The 18,444-nt window shown below is 51.0% G+C and overlaps 1 protein-coding gene across 3 annotated transcripts; it reads left to right on the top strand.

Moving 5' to 3' along the window:
• Positions 1 to 70: 70 nt before the first annotated feature.
• On the top strand, positions 71 to 17,698 carry LOC127024156 (ras-related C3 botulinum toxin substrate 3). Of its 3 annotated transcripts, XM_050908608.1 has the most exons (20): positions 71 to 302; positions 1,273 to 1,334; positions 2,219 to 2,289; positions 2,609 to 2,787; positions 3,520 to 3,648; positions 4,238 to 4,350; positions 4,901 to 4,959; positions 5,079 to 5,156; positions 6,097 to 6,232; positions 6,524 to 6,601; positions 6,774 to 6,885; positions 7,059 to 7,129; positions 8,016 to 8,108; positions 8,714 to 8,779; positions 13,043 to 13,062; positions 15,458 to 15,529; positions 15,808 to 15,925; positions 16,564 to 16,626; positions 17,118 to 17,277; positions 17,398 to 17,698. In XM_050908608.1, exons 1-20 carry the CDS (start codon positions 71 to 73, stop codon positions 17,526 to 17,528), a joined length of 2,043 nt encoding a protein of 680 aa, XP_050764565.1. In that variant the 3' UTR covers positions 17,529 to 17,698. The 3 variants fall into 3 exon arrangements, with proteins under 3 accessions (XP_050764565.1, XP_050764563.1, XP_050764566.1); XM_050908606.1 differs by lacking the exons at positions 13,043 to 13,062; positions 15,458 to 15,529; positions 15,808 to 15,925; ... (1 more) ...; positions 17,118 to 17,277; positions 17,398 to 17,698 and adding exons at positions 9,756 to 9,929; positions 10,024 to 10,171; positions 10,583 to 11,509 and having other exon boundaries at positions 8,714 to 8,806; XM_050908609.1 differs by lacking the exons at positions 71 to 302; positions 1,273 to 1,334; positions 2,219 to 2,289; ... (9 more) ...; positions 8,016 to 8,108; positions 8,714 to 8,779 and adding an exon at positions 16,087 to 16,102 and having other exon boundaries at positions 13,003 to 13,062; positions 15,808 to 15,978.
• The last annotated feature ends 746 nt before the right edge of the window (positions 17,699 to 18,444 follow it).

Genomic DNA, 18,444 nt, shown 5'->3' with positions numbered 1-18,444 from the left:
CCGGAAGCGCGCGCCGCCCGGGGGCGGGGCGGCGGCGCCGCGCCCGGTACCGCGCGCCGCGGCGGCGGCCATGGAGGAGTTCCGGCGGGCCTACGCGCGGCTGTGCGCGGCGGGCGGCGCGGCACCGCAGGAGGCCGTGCTGCGGCGGCTGCGGGAGCTCGGCGGGGCGCCGGGCCGCGGCCGCCTAGACCTGGCGGCGCAGAGCCTCTCGCTGGAGACGTGCGGCGCGCTGGGCCGGCTGCTGCCCGGCGCCGCGCCCTTCGCCGAGGTGGCGCTCGGCGACTGCGGCCTGAGCGAGGAAGGTGGGCCGGGGCCCGCGGCGGCGGCGGCGGCGGCGGCTTCCCTGGGCCGGAGCCTGGCCGGCCCCGGCAGCCAGCGGCCGTTGGCGGGCGGGGGCGCGCCTGCGGGGCCGGCCCCGCTTCCCCCCTCAGGCCGGGCGGGCGGCAGGCGCAGCGGGGACGTGCCCGGCCCCTGCGGTCCCGCCCCGCGGCCGGGGCCGCGCAGGCCCTCCGGTGGGCCGCGGACGTTTGAGCGCGGGGTCGCGGCAGCGCTGAGGGGCCGTGGTGCAGCCCGCGGGTGAGCGGGGGCCTGGCAGCCGTCACGGTGTGGCGGTGGATCTGGAGCCGTCAGCTGGCGGGCAGGACGGCTGGAGAAGAAGTAACTGGCGTTTCCAGCAGATGAACTTGCCTGGTGTGTGACTGGACGGGGAGGTGGCGGTGTAGTTTGAAGCTGGTCACGATCCCCTTGGTTGCCAGAGGTATTTTCCCTACGTCTTCGAGAGTACGTCTGCTGTGGTTGGCCTTGAATAGACGGGACTGGTGGCGGCTGCTGATGCAGGAGGATTCAGGCGATAATCTGCTAGATCTAATCGCTAGGTCATTAAATCTAGCAAGCGTTGAATGGGGATTCCGTAGGAGGGAGGATGATTCTCTGCTCGGTCCGTACTGCCTGAGCAGGGGTTAAGTAAGCCAGCAAGCATCTTGTCTGCGTGGCCTATCTGGACATGGGCTGTTTTCATAGCTGCATTAGGAAGGTGCATAGGGTGACATGCAGTTCTCTACCCAAGCACCTCTTTCTCTGAGAATATATAAAAAATCTCCTGCCCTAGAAGTTCAGACTCACGCTTTCCAGCAACAGTGGCCATTTACTAAGTCATATGTTTTATCATAGCAATGTCTTCTGAGCTGGCTGTTTAAAAGGATGCTTTCTCTTCCAGCTCAGGCAGAGGGGTACATGTATGAAATAAACAACTGTCTTTATTTTTCTACTCAGGTGTAAAACTTCTGTTGCATGGTCTTTGCTCCAACACCACAGTCAAATCTTTGGACTTGAAGGTGAGTCTGTTCAAATAAAATTAAGGCAAAGAGGTGGGGAAGGAAATAGGAGCACAAGCTTAAGCAGAGCTAGAAATAGACAGTCCTGGTGCAGGACTGTTCTGCAAGATGTGTACTACTGTAAAGTTCTTGTTCTCAAGTGACTCAGTCCTTGCCTCCTGAACACCATGTCACGACTTTTCAGTTACTTTGCAGCTCATCTTTGTCCGTTTTTATTCAGTTACTCTGTTTTGGTAGGAAGTTATTGCTGTATATCTTCTGTCAGTTGCTGCTCGGTCAGATGAGACATATGTGGGCTTTTCTTTGGGTTTCTGTATTAATCAGTGAGTTACTAGTTGTTTGACTTGCGCTTCTGTAGAGTTTATCCAGCCTGCCAGTGTCTTTCAGCTAGCCTGGGGCTTGGAACTAAGCATCCACTTTCAGCTGTGATGATCACTCTACTGAGAGAGTGACTTGCTGTCTGTATTCCTCTGGCACATAGCTATTCCCTTGAATCTACAGTCCTAAACTGCATCACACCTTTCTTTCTCATCCGTGCTGGTGTTAGCCGAGCCCTTTTTAATGAAGTGTGTTGAAATGGTTCTGCTTATCTAGAATCAGCATTTTCCATCCCATCGTGGGCCATGCTGATCCTGTGCTATCCTGTGATTTTTGTGAGCTCTCAGTCATGATGCCTCACAAGACTAGCGGTGCACGTATCCACTGTTCCTCCCGGGGTCTTTCATTTTCTGGAAGGCTGACTGGTATGTGAAGTAAATGTTACTCAGACCAACTTTGACAGACTGAAATCGGCATTGCAGCTGGGGTGCACCTGGTAGTGTTTGATGGGATAGCTGGACTGGGACAGGGCATAGCCTACTGATCACCTGGGACTTTTGTTTCAGGGAAATAACCTGCGAACCGTGGGAGCTGAGGCTTTGGGAAAACTTCTTAGGCAGAACAAATCCATCAGGAGGTAAAAAATTGTATCTACCTCTCTTTCTGTTATTCCTGCCAGATGGAGCACAACATTAGAAAAGGGTTGAGGGTGTTTTTTGTTGGGGTAGGAGGAATGTCAGGTGGTGCAATTTCTTGTGAGGGATGGGACAGGAGAAGGAGTGAGAACTGGAGGTGCCTCTTCGGAGGATGCAGGGCCCTAGCAGCATCCTGCTCCGTGAAACTGAGTCTATTAGCGGAGCTGGGTGTTCGAATGGGTACCGTGATCCAGGTATCATTCAAGCTCTTGCAACTGTCTGTTTACTCCATGAACTCCAGTTCTGTCTGATTTTCCCTAGCCTAATCTTGGAATGGAACAGCCTTGGCGTGTGGGAGGAGGGCTTCTCCTTTTTCTGCCAAGGACTGGGAGCAAACAACTTTCTCCAGCGGCTAGATCTGCGCAATAACCAGATCAACCATCAAGGGGCCGGAGAGCTGGCCGTGGCACTGAAACAAAATGCCAGCCTTCAGGAGCTGGGTAAGAGTGACTCGTTCTTTGCCCACCTACATATATGCATGCACGCACACATATATCTTCAGGTTCATTGCAGCCTGCCCTGATCTCTGCCAGCTGGTCAGTGTCATTCCCAATTCCTGTCAGTCTGGAGTGCTTTGCAGGCTTTGTGCAGGGAGTAGAGGTCATAGCCCCATGGCCTTTGGAGAGCGGGAACTGTAATTGGAATCTCTGGAACCAAACCTGCAGATGAAGATTGCGTGCTTGGAGCAGAACACTTCTTAGTGGAGGAGGGAATGGGTTCATTCCCATTTGTGGATGCTGTTGGTATGCCTCATGCCAGACTCTGAGACTTACTTCACGCTTGCTTTGTCCTTAGTAAGGAATTTTGCCAGAGTATCCTTCAGGAAAATGTGGCTCTTGGTGCCAGTTCTTTCTCATCCACAGATTGTGGTTGTGGAAGGAAGGCTCATGAGCTGAAAATGTGAGGGCAGACTTGTGTACCTTTTGAGCTGTAATGGCTTCCTGCACTTTACTGCACTTAAGATTCATCCTTGCCTTTCCTGCTTTGTCTGTCATTTTCCGTCCCTCTCATTCATGTTGAAAAGGGAGACAGTATTCACCTGTGTCTGTGCTGAGACCATCTGGGATTAGTTAGCCATGCTTGTAGATGTATAAGGAGCATGGTTTCTCCTGAGCCCCTGTGTTTTTCAGCAGATGTGTGACTACCGGGGTGAAAGTTTGCTTTCTGTATAGATTTGCGTTGGAATAATATTGGGCTTCTGGGTGGCCGAGCTTTGCTGAACTGCCTGCACAGCAACAAGACCCTGAAGAGGCTGGAGCTGGCTGGGAACAACGTTCCTAGTGACATCTTGAAAGCTGTGGGTAAGTACTACTTGTTGCACAGGAAAGAATCAGTAACTACTTTCCCATTTCAGCACTTGAGGGATATAGGGCACTTGCTGCTCCAGAAGAGAGCTATCCCTCCTCCCCTCCCTTTCTCAACAGCATTTACACAGTGCCCTACATCGCTTACTCTTGTCCTTTAATGAGGGCTGGTCAGGTTGGAGGTGTCACTTTTACCAGCAAGAAGAAAAGAATAATTTGGGTTGAATTAGAGATTACTATGCCATGTGAATGCGGGAGAACTTGGGGCTCTAGTTTGCCTCTGAGTAGCCAAGTTTGGATATGGCTAATGCAGCATGTCCTTTGTTGTTGTCCTACCCACAGTGGAGTTGAGTGGCTCTGCTGTGGCTGGGGTGTTGATTACCCCATATACACTGCTCTCTTCAATCCGCCCCACCTTGTGTCTGTAAGGTGAGAGCAGTCTCTCTACGTGGGCCAGCCTGAGAAGGGCTACTGTCCTGGTGCTTCTGATAGCCAGGTGTCATCCTGAGTGCTATCTCTTCCAGCAGTGCTTGCTGTTCTGTTGCTTTGGAAACATGTGCATGCTCTCCTGCTTTCTCTGCATCAGAACAAGCCATGGATCACAACCAAGACCGTCAGACTATCCTGAGCGAGACCCAGAACCGAACATACATACTCAGCAAGGAGGTTTTGAGCCTGAAGGATGAGAAGACCAAGCAGGTCAGCAATCTTACATGTTGGCAGTTAAATGGGGCAGCTGGAGTCCTATGCTTTCCCTCAGTGTCCCCATGAAACACTCAGTGACAGGATTATTGTGCACCTGAAGTTGCATGTACATCTTTATTGGCGGGCACACAGCATGGTTTAGTAAATTGGGTCCTTCCTCTGGGCTAGGTTGCCCAGGAATTAAATCCATGACAGTATGGGTATGGACACACGCCCTGCTGAACATATTCACTCTGGATTCTGGAGGAGTTTTGGTAATTCTTTCACCCATATTTGTGCTTTCAGTTCTTCTTTTGCAACTGGTTTGATATTTTCCAAGTGGTGAAAACCTAGAAATATGAGTCTGTTTTCCTTGTGACACCTAATGGTGTAGTTGATGACCTCAGTCAGATGTGCTAATGAACCTGTCAAACCTCCAGTTTGCTTGCTTTCAGTAGAGTGGCTTGACCTGTCTTCAGCTGTCGCTAGGAAGAGAAAGATGAGAAATATAAGTGCTTCAAGCTGATGCAGTTCATTTTGTCACTGATGTTTGCCTTGTTCACAGTTCTTGGATTTGATGGACACTATAGACAAGCAGAGAGAAGAAATAGCGAGGAGTGGCAGGTGAGTTGAATTTCTGAGTGCTTTCTGCTCTTTGATAGCAGAATTGGGCCCTCTCCATTTCCTGGCAGAAATCACCCACCCTTTTTTTTTTCCTTTCTTTTTTTTCCCCCCAAATGCAGGATGTCTGCAGTGCGAATCAGCCAGCTGCAGGAAGCGTTGGATGAGCAGCACTCTATTATGAATTCACTGAAAGCCAAGTATGGACAAGGAAAACCTTAGTCTTCCCACTGTTCTGTGCTGTATAGGCAGTGCTAAGCAGAGCTGTTAAGAAGGGGGATAATCTTGTAGAGTGGCTGGCTTACTATTTCGCTTAGTTCTGCAGTAATATCCAGAAATTACGGTCAGATCAGGCCTTTGGGTTTACCATGCTAGATATTTAGCCTGCTTTTAAGTAAAATTACAGTGTATTGGTGTAAGAGCAAGTGAATTACAGAGGGTGAAAAGGGGAAAAAAAAAAAAAAAGGATTGGGGGGGTGGGATGGGGGCATGTTCCTTGCACAGTTTACAGCCTGGCAAGAGTCTGTACCTGCTTCCCCTGGCAGTTCGCAGTATTGTCTGAGAACCACTGCAGATATGGAGGACCCTGACCAGCAAGATTGTATGCTTAGGAACAATGAGGTGGAGCTGCCCAAAAGCAGCGTGAGATTGTGTAGAGCCATATGCACATGGCAGTGGTTAGACTTCAAACACCGATGAGCCTGGCTCGTTCAATTCTGTCAAGTAAAGGTAGCTTCATTATGCCATGCCTCAGTGTGGACACGTCCCTCGTGTACAGAGTAAGCAAATAGCTTCTGCTACCTGTGTTTAAAATTCCGTCCCTAATTTTAAACAACCTTGCAGTGGTATAAAATAGCCAGCTTTGTTCTCCTGTGAGAGTGGGCAAATCCTGGAGGGGTCCAGGCAGGGAAAACAGCTCATGGAAGACAACGCAGGGGAAAATGCAATGCGGCACTAGAACACCAGGCTCTGAGAAGTCCAAGGTCACTCACTGTTTGCAGAGGCTGTTGGGTGCAGAGATAAGCTAGCCTGATTTCATCCACTGCCAGATACGTTTTAACATCTTGTACCATGTGGTGTAGAGAGCTCTCTGGAAGTGTCTCCCTTAGAAAGGACTCTGGAAGGTGTTTCTCTGTGTAGGCTGCAGATGACTGAAGCTGCCCTGGCTCTGTCTGAGCAAAAGGTGCACAATCTGGGAGAGCTACTGAATGCCACAAAACAGGAACAAACCAGCATGGCTGAGCGCCACTTTACGGAGCTCCAGCAGCAAAAGCAGGTGAGCTGGATAAGTCCTAGTTAGGTTTGTGAGCAGGGTTCCAGGTCATACTGGTTTGCATAGATTTGGGAGATGCTGGATGGAATAGGCAAGCATGATTTTTAGTGGGTTAACCACAGCTGCCGTGACAAAAATTCTTGTGTAAATTAGATAGGTGAGTGCTAGGTGTGGAGAGGAGGCATGGTGTTTATGGAGTAGGTTGGATTTAGTTGGGCATGGTGTTGGTTGGAGTAGGTTGGCAGTGCAAGAACTAAAGTGAGTACGGGTTTTTAATTTTGATTCTGTTTGCAGGAAGGTGCTGATCGGGAAGGCAAGCTTTTGCGTGACTTGTCTGCTGCCAGTGAGAAAAATCTGCTTTTAAGAAACCAGGTAGGAAAGCCAGTCCAAGGCTGAGAAGTGGGACTTGGACATTGTTCACTTCTGCTCTGTATATATGTCCTCTACTTTGATCCGTGTTTGTGTCTCTGCTGATTGTTCTGTACAGCCAACTTCCTCTGCTAATAGGAAAAGAAAATCCTTTGTGGTGATAATTTCCTTGTAGGTGGATGAGTTGGAGAAGAAGTGCAAAGTTCAGCAGGATCAGCTATTCCAGGTGAAACAAGACTTGACCAACACAACAGCAGAGCTGAAGCTGCGGGCCGTGCAGGCTGAGGGTGAGTGGAGGAGCAGAAACAGCTCATGGACCCTTATGGGTTGGGATTACTGTCCATGAGTCAACGGTGCAAGGCAGCCAAGGAGAAAGGGTGGAAGAGTTTGTGATAGAGTATAAATATAGCCTGTGTAGCAGGAATGCCATAATTGTGATATGCCTACTTTTAATCTGCAGAACGCCTGGAAATGGAGAAGAGAAGATTTAAACAAAGCCTTGAAGACATGGAATCCCTTCGGGTAAAAGAGGTAAGAATGGGGTTTCTGCAGTATCCCGAGCTTAGTCTCTCTTTGGTCCTGACATACAGGCGCCACTGTTTGCTGTCAGCTGCTCTTAAACAAGTTTAAAAATTAGTGGACTCGACTTACTGTGGGAATAATAGGCCGTTTCTACAAGCAAAGCCTAGCTGAAGAGGTCACAAGACATTCTACCAGCTAGTAAGATGTAGCTTGCAAGAGTATGGGCCAGAGTGGTACATGATTCTACAAAAGAGGCTTGGAGACTGGCCCTTGTGTCAGTCTTGCTGTGCATAGAGGTAATTATGAATAAGCAGTCTTGTCATGCTCACTGAAATAAAGATGCATTAATGGAGGAAATCAAGACATACATGCTATATACAACCAATCCTTTAATGGGGCTCAGCTTGCTAGTTCCTCCTCTGTTATGTTTCAGGGGGATTCTGTCTGAGTGTGGACAGGACAAGAGGCTGTGATCAACTCTCTTTGGAGTGTTTATTGAGGTGTGAAATCTCTCAAAAATAAAATTATACCAGTAGATTTCTCTGAAGATTTTGAAATCTTGTAAGAAAAGACATAGGCCAGGAAGATTTTAGTCACATTACAACTAGAAAATGAATCTCTGGTGTTTTGTACCACTTGAAGATGAGAGCTCGGACTCTGTGTCTTTCATCTTGGCCTGGAAGGGATCTCTCTCTAAAGTTCCCAGTTTCTAGAGGGCAGATTCTATCTGTATTACAGTTTCCTAGTGGAGGTCTGAGGGAGGTAAGAGTTTTTCTTTGGTGGTAGGTGGGTCAATGAGAGGATGCTCTTTCTCATGCCAAATGGCCATGCTGCTAAGCCTGGAGATAGGAGTGGTTTTCTGACACTTGCTTAAATGGTTTCTGCTGCTTTGCAGGTGGATCATATGACACAGCACATTGAGGCCAGTGAACGTTCCATGCAGGACAGGATCCAGAGGCTGGAGGCCATCAGGATAGCCCTGGAGGAGGTGAGAATGGATGCTCCAGGCGTGTTGGAACACTCGGGTAGCGGTGGCAGGAGAAGGCTGCCAGGAGAGCTTTGTGGAGTCTTCCATTGCTGACCTATGTAAAGATTGTCATGTGCCATAGGGAGGAACAGAAAACAGCAGTTTACCAGCTAAAATTATTTTTACTGCTTTGGACTAAGGAAGGGGAAGGTTCCAAGGAGAAACTTGTAGATTCTGATTGAACAAAAATGAAGATTCCATTGAACATGGTTAGATTCTTACTAGGATTTGACTTCACAGGTTTCCCATGTGGTCCCAAGTAGTGTAGCATATTTCTCCTTATCTGTTCCCCCAGCTAGATCCAGTGCTGTCCTCTCCTATTCCCCCATCTTTGGAAAGCTTCAGCCATTACTTGCCCTCATATAACTGAAATTCTCATTGAATTTAGATGGCAATCTTCAGGGTGAGAAAAGGTATATAATCTGGGTTTGTTTTCCCTGCCCCTGAGTGAGAGAGACAGCTGTGTCACGTTGTAGCCTGCGACTGGAAGCTGCTGATGTGTTCTGGTCAGTGTTGCAGTGATGCAGCTTCTCTATCTGGAACGATCTTTCATGTTTCTGTGGCAGGAGCTGAGCCAAGTCAAAGCAGCTGCACTCACAGAGCGAGGCCAGGCAGAGGAGGAGTTAATAAAAGTCCGGAATCAGGCACGGCTGGAGGAGGTAAGGACAAGACCTGTCTATGGGCCCTGCCTCTGCGGGAGGGAGTGGATTTGGCTGCCTAGCCTATGTTTTTGTCTCAGGGAACTGCTGAGTAACTCCCCGCTCTGGGTTTCACTGGCTTGCAAATAGTGTGATTTCTGAGGAAGGAGCCCTGAAAAGTCTGCTTTGAATTGTCTCCATAATGTAAGCACTATCCCCACCTGCTCTGTACTTTCCAGTAGTAACAGAATTGATGTGGATATTGCCGTAGCAGATTTCATTTAAGTTGCCAACTTCCGAAGCTAACAGCCCGATGTCGATCCTTCTGTTTAACAGCAGCTTTCATGGGCTGCTCCTGTTTCTCTGGACTTAGAAGAATTTCTGCAGGTGGCTACTGCTGCTGAATAAAAAAAGTCACTGTAGAATTCAACTTTGTGAAAATGGCAATGAAGTCAACACCCTGTGAAGGAGAACAAGAGATGAGGAAAATACACCAAAACTATTAGAATGTTTACTTATGTGTAACATCACAGAAGGAAATGCTTTACTGAGTTACAGACATACGAAAGCTGCCACGTGTGTCTGTGGTGGGACACACCAGTTGCTTAGCTGCATACAGTGGTGTTTCAGAGCTGTTTGGGATATGGAGGAAGTGAAGACAGAGCGTCAGTTGTAAACACCGGTGGTGGCATTGGTGCTTCTACTAAGGACGTGCCTCTGTTTCTCAGTGAGTGAGCTGGGCATTGCAGCGTCTCCATCAGAATGTTTTCCCTGGCAACAGAAAACAGCTTAGATTCACTCCTGAATGCAAGGGAGAAGTGCTGTATCTATTATGGCAAAGTCCTGTGCTGGTTCTTCAGTGCCAGTTGACTCAACAAAGGGTTCACTGTGTTGGGAACAAAAAGGGGAGAATCCCTTCACAGGAATGGAATAGGATTGATATATTTTCATTTTCCTTTGTGTCTTACAGCAGCAACGACTAGAACACCTAGAAGAGAAGCTGCGGCTGATGACTGAGTCACGAGATGAAGCTCAGAACAGCTGCCTTAAGCAAAAACAAATGGTTTCTGAGGCCCAAGCCAAAGCCAATCAGTTGAGCCTGCATGCTGATGGACTCAGAAGGCGGCTAGAGGAACTTCAGCAGGTAATTTGGACTGGAGTAGAGATATTGTCACTACAGGGGCAGAACAAGTTGCTGCAGGTGTTTGGTTATTCATGGATTTCTCTTTGTGTGTCAGGACCTGAACAGTAAGGAAGAGGAGAAAGTGACAGAGGTGAATAAAGTGAAAGTGGAATTACAGGAGCAGATTGGACACCTGCAGGCTGAACGCACAGCACAGGACGGGCTGAGAGAGAAGATTGCAGCCCTGGAGAGACAGCTGAAAGGTGATGGATCCTTTCATGCTTCTCAAATGGTAATGCTGAGTTACCCTACAGTGGGCCTGGAACTGAGCTACGCTTACAGGTAGCGACAACGGTGCTTCCTGCCTGTGCGTACAACCACAAATTGTACCCTCCGTCCTGATGTATTTGCAGGGATTCTTGTCCTCATTTTATAGAGACCAAGACTCAGATAACTACCCAAAGCTGCACAGCATGCAAAATGTTTGGATTTCCTAGACAGTGAAGTGTAGTATCTTGTCTGTGCAAAACCTCTCACATTGTCTCATGCAGCTTCTCTGGTGTGCCTGTTGATCATCCTGCTTCCGTTGCCTTTGGCTGTGCCTATAATGTGTTGTTCCTGTTTGTTCTAGGGACACCCTAATTTTCTTTACTAATGCTGCTCTTCTTTCACAGCCCTATCAAGTAATCACCGCGAGGCACTGCTGGACAAAGAAGGTGAAATCTCTATGCTGCTGGAGAAGCTGAGAATGAAAGAGGCTGACATCTCCAGGATGAGGGAAGAAGAGGCCCAGCGAGCAAGTTTCTTGCAGAATGCCATCATGGCATATGTGCAGGGCTCCCCCTTGGGAACCCACAGTTCTAGGAAATGAGAGCGTGGCTTAAAGAATCCAGATACTTGCTGTCAGGAAGAGGGTAAGCAACTCAGGCACAGCCCCTTCTTTCTAAGTGGGACAGTTCTGTGAGAGTGGGGTGGCACGAAGGCTTGCAAACACAGAAAATTGCTCTTGCTCTTCAGAAATCTTGCTCCTGACCGCATAAAGGAGAGGAGGAAACAACCATCCAGGGCTGGGATAGAGGCTCATGGGTCTGAGTTTGTGATGTGGAGCCCTTCCCCTGCACTGCTACAGCATTTGAAGTAGTTTCTGTGTCCTTTTATACAGCACCAGTCTGTCGGCACACCCTGTTGTTACCAGGGGGTTGTATGTTCCCTGGGCAGCGGTCCTTCTGAAGCATTTGTTTGAATGCCAGGGCTGTTCACAGTGAAACCTGATAAATGACGGGCCGCAGTGTTTACAGTTCCCTGTAGGTGAGAGCCATTTACGTTGCTCATGGGGTCCCGAAGCTGCTGGAAACACCAGATCTTACCCACCTGTGCTTTAAAGCCAGTGCTTACAGATGGAAGCAGCGGCTGGCAGGACTCACTTTGGCTCTTTTACCCTGCCCCTCTGTGGCTCTGGCTGTAGTGATGGACAGTAGACACGCATTCATTATAGATGGAAACAGCTATGCAGAGGGGGACTACTGTGCAGTGGCTATCCATATCCTTGTTGGACAGCTGGGCTTTGGCCATGGTTCAAGCCTCTACAACACCGACTGGCAGGGAAAGGGTGGGGTGGGGTGTTGGGGGTCAGCGTCTGTGCTTCCTCACTGTGAGCTGCAGCCCTCGGCTGGAGTTCTTGTGGCCAAAACGCAACGGGATTTCGTTCCACTGTGACAAATGGCAAAACTGTCCTGCTGGCTTCTCGGGATCCTGGAGCTGAGTGCCGTTTTCTGGGCCTTACCCTGGAGAGGAACGGTGCTTCTGACTCACCACTCGGGAGTTGCTTCTCAGAGCACGAAGGGGAGAAGGTGCTTCCTTTTCCTGGCAACACAAGTCCTCATGTGGCATGGAGAAAGGGAAGGGATGTGAGGGACTGAATCGGAGAAAGTGGAGACCTCTGTCAGGGCAGCAGTATGAGAGCCTCCTGTTAGTTTCTTCAGTGAGTCTGTGGTGGGAGAAATGAACTTCCGTACACATTTTAAGAGGCAACTGGAAAATGAAACTTTCTGTGTGGGCTGGTTGGTTTGTGTTTGTGGTTTTTCATATTGGGTTTTGCTCTGCTTTTTTAATAAAGAGTTTTTGCATTTTACCGTAACACTGGACAGTGACGAGCTGGATGTTTGGTTGATGTGGAGGGGGGGTCTGCTGCTGTGTTAGTCTCATGAAGATCCTGCTAGTCTGTCCTGGAGCTAAAAGGCTGTTATAGGTAGATAAGCTGTCTACAGATTTTGGTTCTGAACTAAGGTAAAAGCAAAGAAGCTGGGAAGCTATGCCCTGGTCATGAGGAGAGAGCCTGCGTTGATAGCTGGAGAGTCTGTGGATGCTGGGCAGCTCTGGAGACCAGCAGGTAAGGGAAAAGCAAAGCGTGTTGTTCTGAGACAGTACCGCTACACGAGTTATCTCCATTCTTGGTGGAGTAGTGGGAGAGGTGGAGGAATCCAAAAGCTATCTTTATGTAGGATTTTTGCTGCTGCATCTTTGTTCCTCAGCAGCTCTGGGCAGATGACAGTGAAATCTGCAGCTAGGTTTTAAAGCTTCATCCTTGGGCAGGTGGCCATACGGTGTGGGAACCGTCCTCTGCAAGTCTCTGAGCGACACCCATCGTGCTGTTTCAAGGGGCAGCGCGCAAGGTGACTTGCCGGGGGCGAGCAGCGGGAGCTAGCCGGTGGCTGCCTGGAGAAAGGGAGGACGGGGCGGGGGGGGGCTGGATCCCGCAGGAGGGCGGGGCGGGACGGCGCTGCACGCGCGCTCCGCCTCTCTCTCCCAACGCTCTTTGCAGAGGGCTCCGACGGCCCCGGCTGGGCCTCCGGCGCCGCGGCGGGGGCTGCGGGCGGCCCTCGGGACAGCGCCGGCGGCGGGACCGGCCTGCGGCCGCGGGGCGGGCGCGCGCGGGCGGCGGCAGACACGCGCCCCGGCGGGGCGGGCCCGGCGCGGCGCCCGCCCCGCCCCGCCCCGCCGCAGGGCTCGGCTGGGCTCGGCCGCGCTCGGCTGGGCTCGGCTCGGCTCGGCTCGGCCCCGCCCCGCCCGCGCGGGCTGTCACTGCGGCGGAGTCGCGGCGGCGCCGCCATCGCGGGCAGATGCAGGCGATCAAGTGTGTGGTGGTGGGCGACGGGTGAGTGCGCGGCGGCCGCGGGCGGCGGCGGGGCCGCCCCGGCCGCGCATCGACCCTCCGCAGCCCCGCACAAAGCGGGCCTGGGCCCGGCGGCGCCGGGGGAACGGAGGGAGGGCCCGGCGCGGCCCCGCCCCGCGGCCCGGCAGAGCCGGCTCCGCCAGCGGGAGGCGCGGCGCCGGGCGGCGAGGCCCGGCCCGGCCCGGAGCGCCGCGCCGCGGGGCCCGGGCGGGGTGGGGCGGGCGCTCGGCGGGGCCGCGCCCGCCTGGCCGCGGTGGCCCGGCCGGCCGCGGCCCCTCACCTGCGGGGCGGCCGCGGCGCCTGAGAGAGACGCGCCAGGCGGCGGCTGCGGCCGCCGGGTGAGGAGCCGGGGCGCCCGGGCCGCGGGCCCTGCCCCGCGCCCGCCCGCCGCGTCGGGGCGGCGAGCCGAGGCCGAGCGGGCGCCGCCGCCGCCGCCGTCTCCCGGCGGGAGATCGGGGCCTTGCGGCGGCGGCGGCGGCCGTTACGGTCCTGCCCGGCGCGTCCCGCTCCCTCCTTAGGTCATAAACTTGAGTCGTCGTCTCTTAACACTGTTCGGTTTCACATCTAGTGGTGTACTGCCTGGAAAACAAACACCTCTTTCCTTGGGTTTTAAACCTGTCTCCTCATTATTTCATTAGGTGCCTGGATTTCGGTGTGTTTTTCATCATACAAGTGTGATTCATCACAAAGTCCTCCCTAAAAATCTTGATGTTCACAGGTTTTTCTCGTATCTCCTTTTGTTGTTCGTGTTCCAAGGTGAAATATGTTGCTGTTTCTGATTTCACCATGTGCCTCTTGTCATCTTTCTTGCTCTTCTCTTTAGGCTTTTCCTATATGCTTTTTTCTGGGAACACATCTGTATGCAAGATGCAGGCAGGCAGTAGACTTATGGTGCTTCGTAACTTTTCCTAGTTTGTCCTGCATATTTTTCCTCATAATTCCTGTTTGCTTTTCTCATCACCACAGCAAGCACAGAGCTGAGATAGGGAGAACTAAATGTGGAATGGTCTTAGGCAGGGACTGGTCTTTCCACCTTCCCAGGCATGCCGCCCCCTCAAATACACATTTGGAGGGAGGCCTTCCGGGTTCTAGCCTGTGGGGGCTAAAGAGGGGAGCAGGAGAAAGAGCCACCCACCAAAACAGCACAGCCTTATTGTGGAGGGGAGAGCAACAACTGGGAGCACAGCATGTTGGAAATGGACTTCAGCTAAAGGTTTGCAGTCCCGTGTTTTGCTTTAAGAGCAAACTGACAGTGCAGAGACTAAATGAGCTCAGATGCCGAAACACTTTAATCATAGATACGTGTGTTTTTTGTGAATTACGTGACTTCCCGGTTTGGTGGGGGAGAGGTCACGGTTCAGGAGGAAAGTCGGGCCAGTCAGCGTAGCGGTTCCGTACACAACCTCCCTGTTCTCCAAGAGAGGGGACCTGATCCAGGGGGAAAGCTGGGTGGATTGCTGTTGTGGTTCTCGCTGTGCTTTGTGTCATCCTGGTGTAGGACTGTGGGGTCCCCTGGGGTCCCTCGCTTACTCCTGAAGTCTTTCCTTATGTCACTCCAGTTACAGAATTGGGTAGAGCTAACAGCTCTAAAAGCTAACAGACAGCTTTCCCTGTCACTGGCACTCACAGTCTGTTTCTCTGGAAGGTTGTCTGCAGTTCAGAACTTTCACAGTGATAAAAAGGTTGTTTACACTCCTGGTACTCCTCTGTTCTTATAACTAAGCTTTTCCCTTATGCCACAGGGCTAACTGAAGTTCACGTGCTTACCCTGTTGCCAACCAGGCCCAACCCCTGCGAGCTGCCACCCCTGGGCTGACCAATCCCCCCTGCCTTCAGCAAAGCCCCGAGCTGATATTTTCAGTGATCTACATTGATCTCTTTCCAAGCTGACAGTGGTCAATTTTAAAGTTCATTTTTATTTACAGATACTTATTTTTCCCCCTTTGTATTTATTGACATTGAATTCCTGTATCTGAGGAGCTCGAATAATTCTGTGTTGTTGCATGTTTTTTCACCTCACTGTTTACCCATTTTGCTAGATTATTATGGATGTGTTGAGCCCTGCACAGAACCCTAATTTATTCCCTCTCTTTTGGTTCCTGGAACAAATATATTTTGCCTGGTGTTTTGCTGAGGCTAAATGGGTGGGGAAAAGGAGTGGGAGAGAGCGGGGTCAGGTAAGTGCTCAGGCAAGGTGCACATTGTGAGTTCAGGCCTGGTCCCTGACAGCTAGAGAATTCCAGCCTGCTACAGGTTTGTTTTCTCACGTGGTAACTTTTTACCGAACCTCTTTTTTGGGTGGGGGAAGGGTGAGTTTTACTCCCTCAGTGCTTCATGCCGTACCCTTCTTTATGCTTGTCACTCTTATCCTCCGCAGAGCTGTAGGGAAGACCTGCTTGCTGATCAGTTACACCACAAATGCCTTTCCTGGAGAATACATCCCCACTGTGTGAGTAATGGCCTTGGGCTTCAGTTGCTTTTTGCTCCGTATGCACGTGTGTGTAAAAGTTGGTTTTGTAGGTGAGGAGAAGGCTGTCCCAAATCAGTCTATGAACTCCACATACAAGGAGGATGCTGGTGGTATGGCTGTGTATGTGAGGAGGGCAGACTGTCCCCACTGGCACTGTGTTGGGCACCCTCTCCTGATTCACTGCCCCCTTGGATTTCGTATAAAGAGATGCGTGGGTCAGAAGAAGATTGTCACTGATGGGGCCTCTTCCTTGGCAGGTTTGATAACTATTCTGCCAATGTCATGGTAGATGGAAAGCCAGTGAACCTAGGCCTCTGGGATACAGCAGGGCAAGAGGATTATGACCGACTGCGGCCTCTTTCCTATCCACAGACGGTGAGTGCTGGGCTTGGACTGGCTTGTAACTGCTCCCTCTTGGGGACAGGGAGGCTCACAAGGACAGCCAGGCTGCTTTCCTTTGAGGAAAGTCTAAGTTCCTGCAGCTGCAGCCATAATTCTAGTTGTTCAAGAAGTATCACAGCTGAATTTCTCCTAAGAGATTGTCCTATTCTAGTCCCTGGTTCGTAATGGTGTTTGAACAGTTATGCATGCCATAGGGAGGCTCAAGTGAACACAATGGTGTGGGGCTGCTGTGCAGCCGAGCCACGTTCCATATTCCCATTCTCTCTTGGCGGCACAGCTCTCTGTTGGGCTGCACTAGTAGTGTTTCCCTGGCTGTTAGCAATTCCTACGTGGCCCCCCTCCCAGGGGTGAAACCCATAGCACTGTTCAGGTATTTGTGGCTACAGGCTCTTAACGTGCAGAGCCCAGTATTGTAAAAGAAGATGAATTCGTACACTCAAAGTCCATTCCTTCCCTCTCTGAATTAGTTTAGCACCCTTAATGGCGAGGAATTTCTTACAGCCACAGTCCTTGCTTGTGGGAGGAGGTTGTCCTCTGTAAGGCTCCCTCTCCACCCTCCCTCCATTATCTCTAGCTGTTTCTACACGGCTGACCCTCTTGTTTCCGCACAGGATGTTTTCTTGATCTGCTTCTCCCTTGTGAGTCCAGCCTCCTTTGAGAATGTCAGAGCCAAGGTAAAGTATTCCCCTTCTGGGTGAAACAGTGGAAGGGAGGAACCAGTGACGTCCCCTGCCCCACCCAGCACCACACCTACGAGCCCAAAATTTCTAGTAGTCATGTTTTGATAGGGGAAGGTCATAGCCTGCAGGTTTTAAGAGGGGCCTACTTCTTATTCATGACTTCTTTGGCTAGGTTTTTGCCTTTTTGAATGTGCATCTTAAAGAAGATAATGGATGTCCTAGAAGCTAAAATGCAGTTAAGGGAAGCGCTGTGTGCAGAGTTGGCTGGCACTGTCTGTCATGATTCCATGTCTCAGTGCCTTCATTATTACATCTGCACCAATCTCTTTCTGCAGAGCATATTCAGAACTGTAGGCAGAAGTATCCTGTTCACGTGTTGCCACCATGTTAGATAGTAGTAAAAACCTTGTTCCTAATAGTACATGCATCCTCATGGTTGCATCTGCTGCTACAGCTACTTTTCTTACCATGCCTCTCTGTTTCAGTGGTACCCTGAGGTCCGACACCATTGCCCAAATACACCTATCATCCTGGTGGGCACCAAGCTGGACTTGAGGGATGATAAGGACACCATTGAAAGGTTACGTGATAAGAAACTGGCCCCCATCACCTACCCCCAAGGTTTGGCCATGGCTCGGGAGATTGGTGAGTCTCATGTGCTGGCAGGTCTCCAGGGCATTGAGCTTTTATCTTTTTTGGAGTGGGTGAGGGACCGTATGTCCTGGTAGGACAGGAGTGGTTGAGCTGGAGCTCTCTTTCCCCTAGGGTCGGTAAAGTACCTCGAGTGCTCTGCCCTGACGCAGCGGGGCTTGAAGACGGTGTTTGATGAAGCCATCCGGGCTGTGCTCTGCCCACCGCCTGTGAAGAAGCCCGGCAAAAAGTGTACCGTGTTTTGAGGGCTGTGGCCTAGGTGCTGGCTCAGCATGTTGTTGTCCTCTGACAGATTGCATATTAGCTGGGTGTTTCTGGAGGGGGCTGGGATGTGTAGGGCCCTTCATCATGTACGAAGTCAGTGTTTTTTAAATGTCTCTTTGATTTAACGTCAGTGTTGATGTGAAGGGGCAGTGGGGGCAGGAGACTAGCTGGGGGCTGTACAGCCCCCAGGGGAGGTACAATGGGGAAGGCAAGGTAGCTCCTTGGGGCAACAGGCTGTTTTGGCTCTCCTGAACTCCAAGCTGAAAGGGCTGAGACATCCATCCTGTCCTGGAAACACGTGGTTTCAACCTGCAGGTGAAACGGGTAGCGAAGATCCTTGTGGGAGTGGGGAGGGAGCCGATAGGAATGGTGCTGAATGCCGAGAGCAGCTGGGAGAGTGGTAGGGTCTCCTTGCCCGGCCTACTGTGGCTAATAGTTAACAAATTGGTGCTCTAGCAGATACGTGCCTGAGACTGTTAAAGAAATCATAACCAGCCCCAGAAGGGGGCGAAGTAAATGAGATATGAAGCTGAAGAACTAATTATTAGGTGCTTTATTGGGTACTAGCCAAACTCAGTGAGTGAAACAGCTCTGTGCAATCGATGTATTTGCCTTTTCGTGTGTGCACACCCTAGGACAGCGTGGTGCTGCTCCCCCCCATCAGTCTTTAGCAGGGCCTCCCCCCCCCAAATCCAGTCTCTGCAGAGCAGGGCTGTGGTTGTTGCCTCTGTTTTGTTTTTTTCTACTAAAGACAGCAAAGGAAGCAGTGAGGAGTCTGCTAACTTCTTCTTTCCCTTCCCACTGAAAGTGCAGGCAGGCTCTATGGATTTGGATGGAACAGGGAGAGCTTCTGAAGGGTTGTGGGGGGGAATAGGGTTGGAAGAAAGACAGGTCCAA

This window comes from Gymnogyps californianus, chromosome 19, assembly GCF_018139145.2.
Source record: "Gymnogyps californianus isolate 813 chromosome 19, ASM1813914v2, whole genome shotgun sequence".
Taxonomy (NCBI): domain Eukaryota; kingdom Metazoa; phylum Chordata; class Aves; order Accipitriformes; family Cathartidae; genus Gymnogyps; species Gymnogyps californianus.
Note: the sequence above shows the minus strand (reverse complement) of the source record. Positions and strands in the feature narration are given on the sequence as shown.

Bases quoted from the DNA above. Each gene is read 5' to 3' on its own strand.
- LOC127024156 (XM_050908608.1), top strand. From the start codon at position 71: ATGGAGGAGTTCCGGCGGGCCTACGCGCGGCTGTGCGCGGCGGGCGGC. The intron at 6,233-6,523 runs GTGAGCTGGATA...TTCTGTTTGCAG, and splicing joins AGCTCCAGCAGCAAAAGCAG to GAAGGTGCTGATCGGGAAGG. The intron at 8,780-13,042 runs GTCCGGAATCAG...CAGGCGATCAAG, and splicing joins CAGAGGAGGAGTTAATAAAA to TGTGTGGTGGTGGGCGACGG.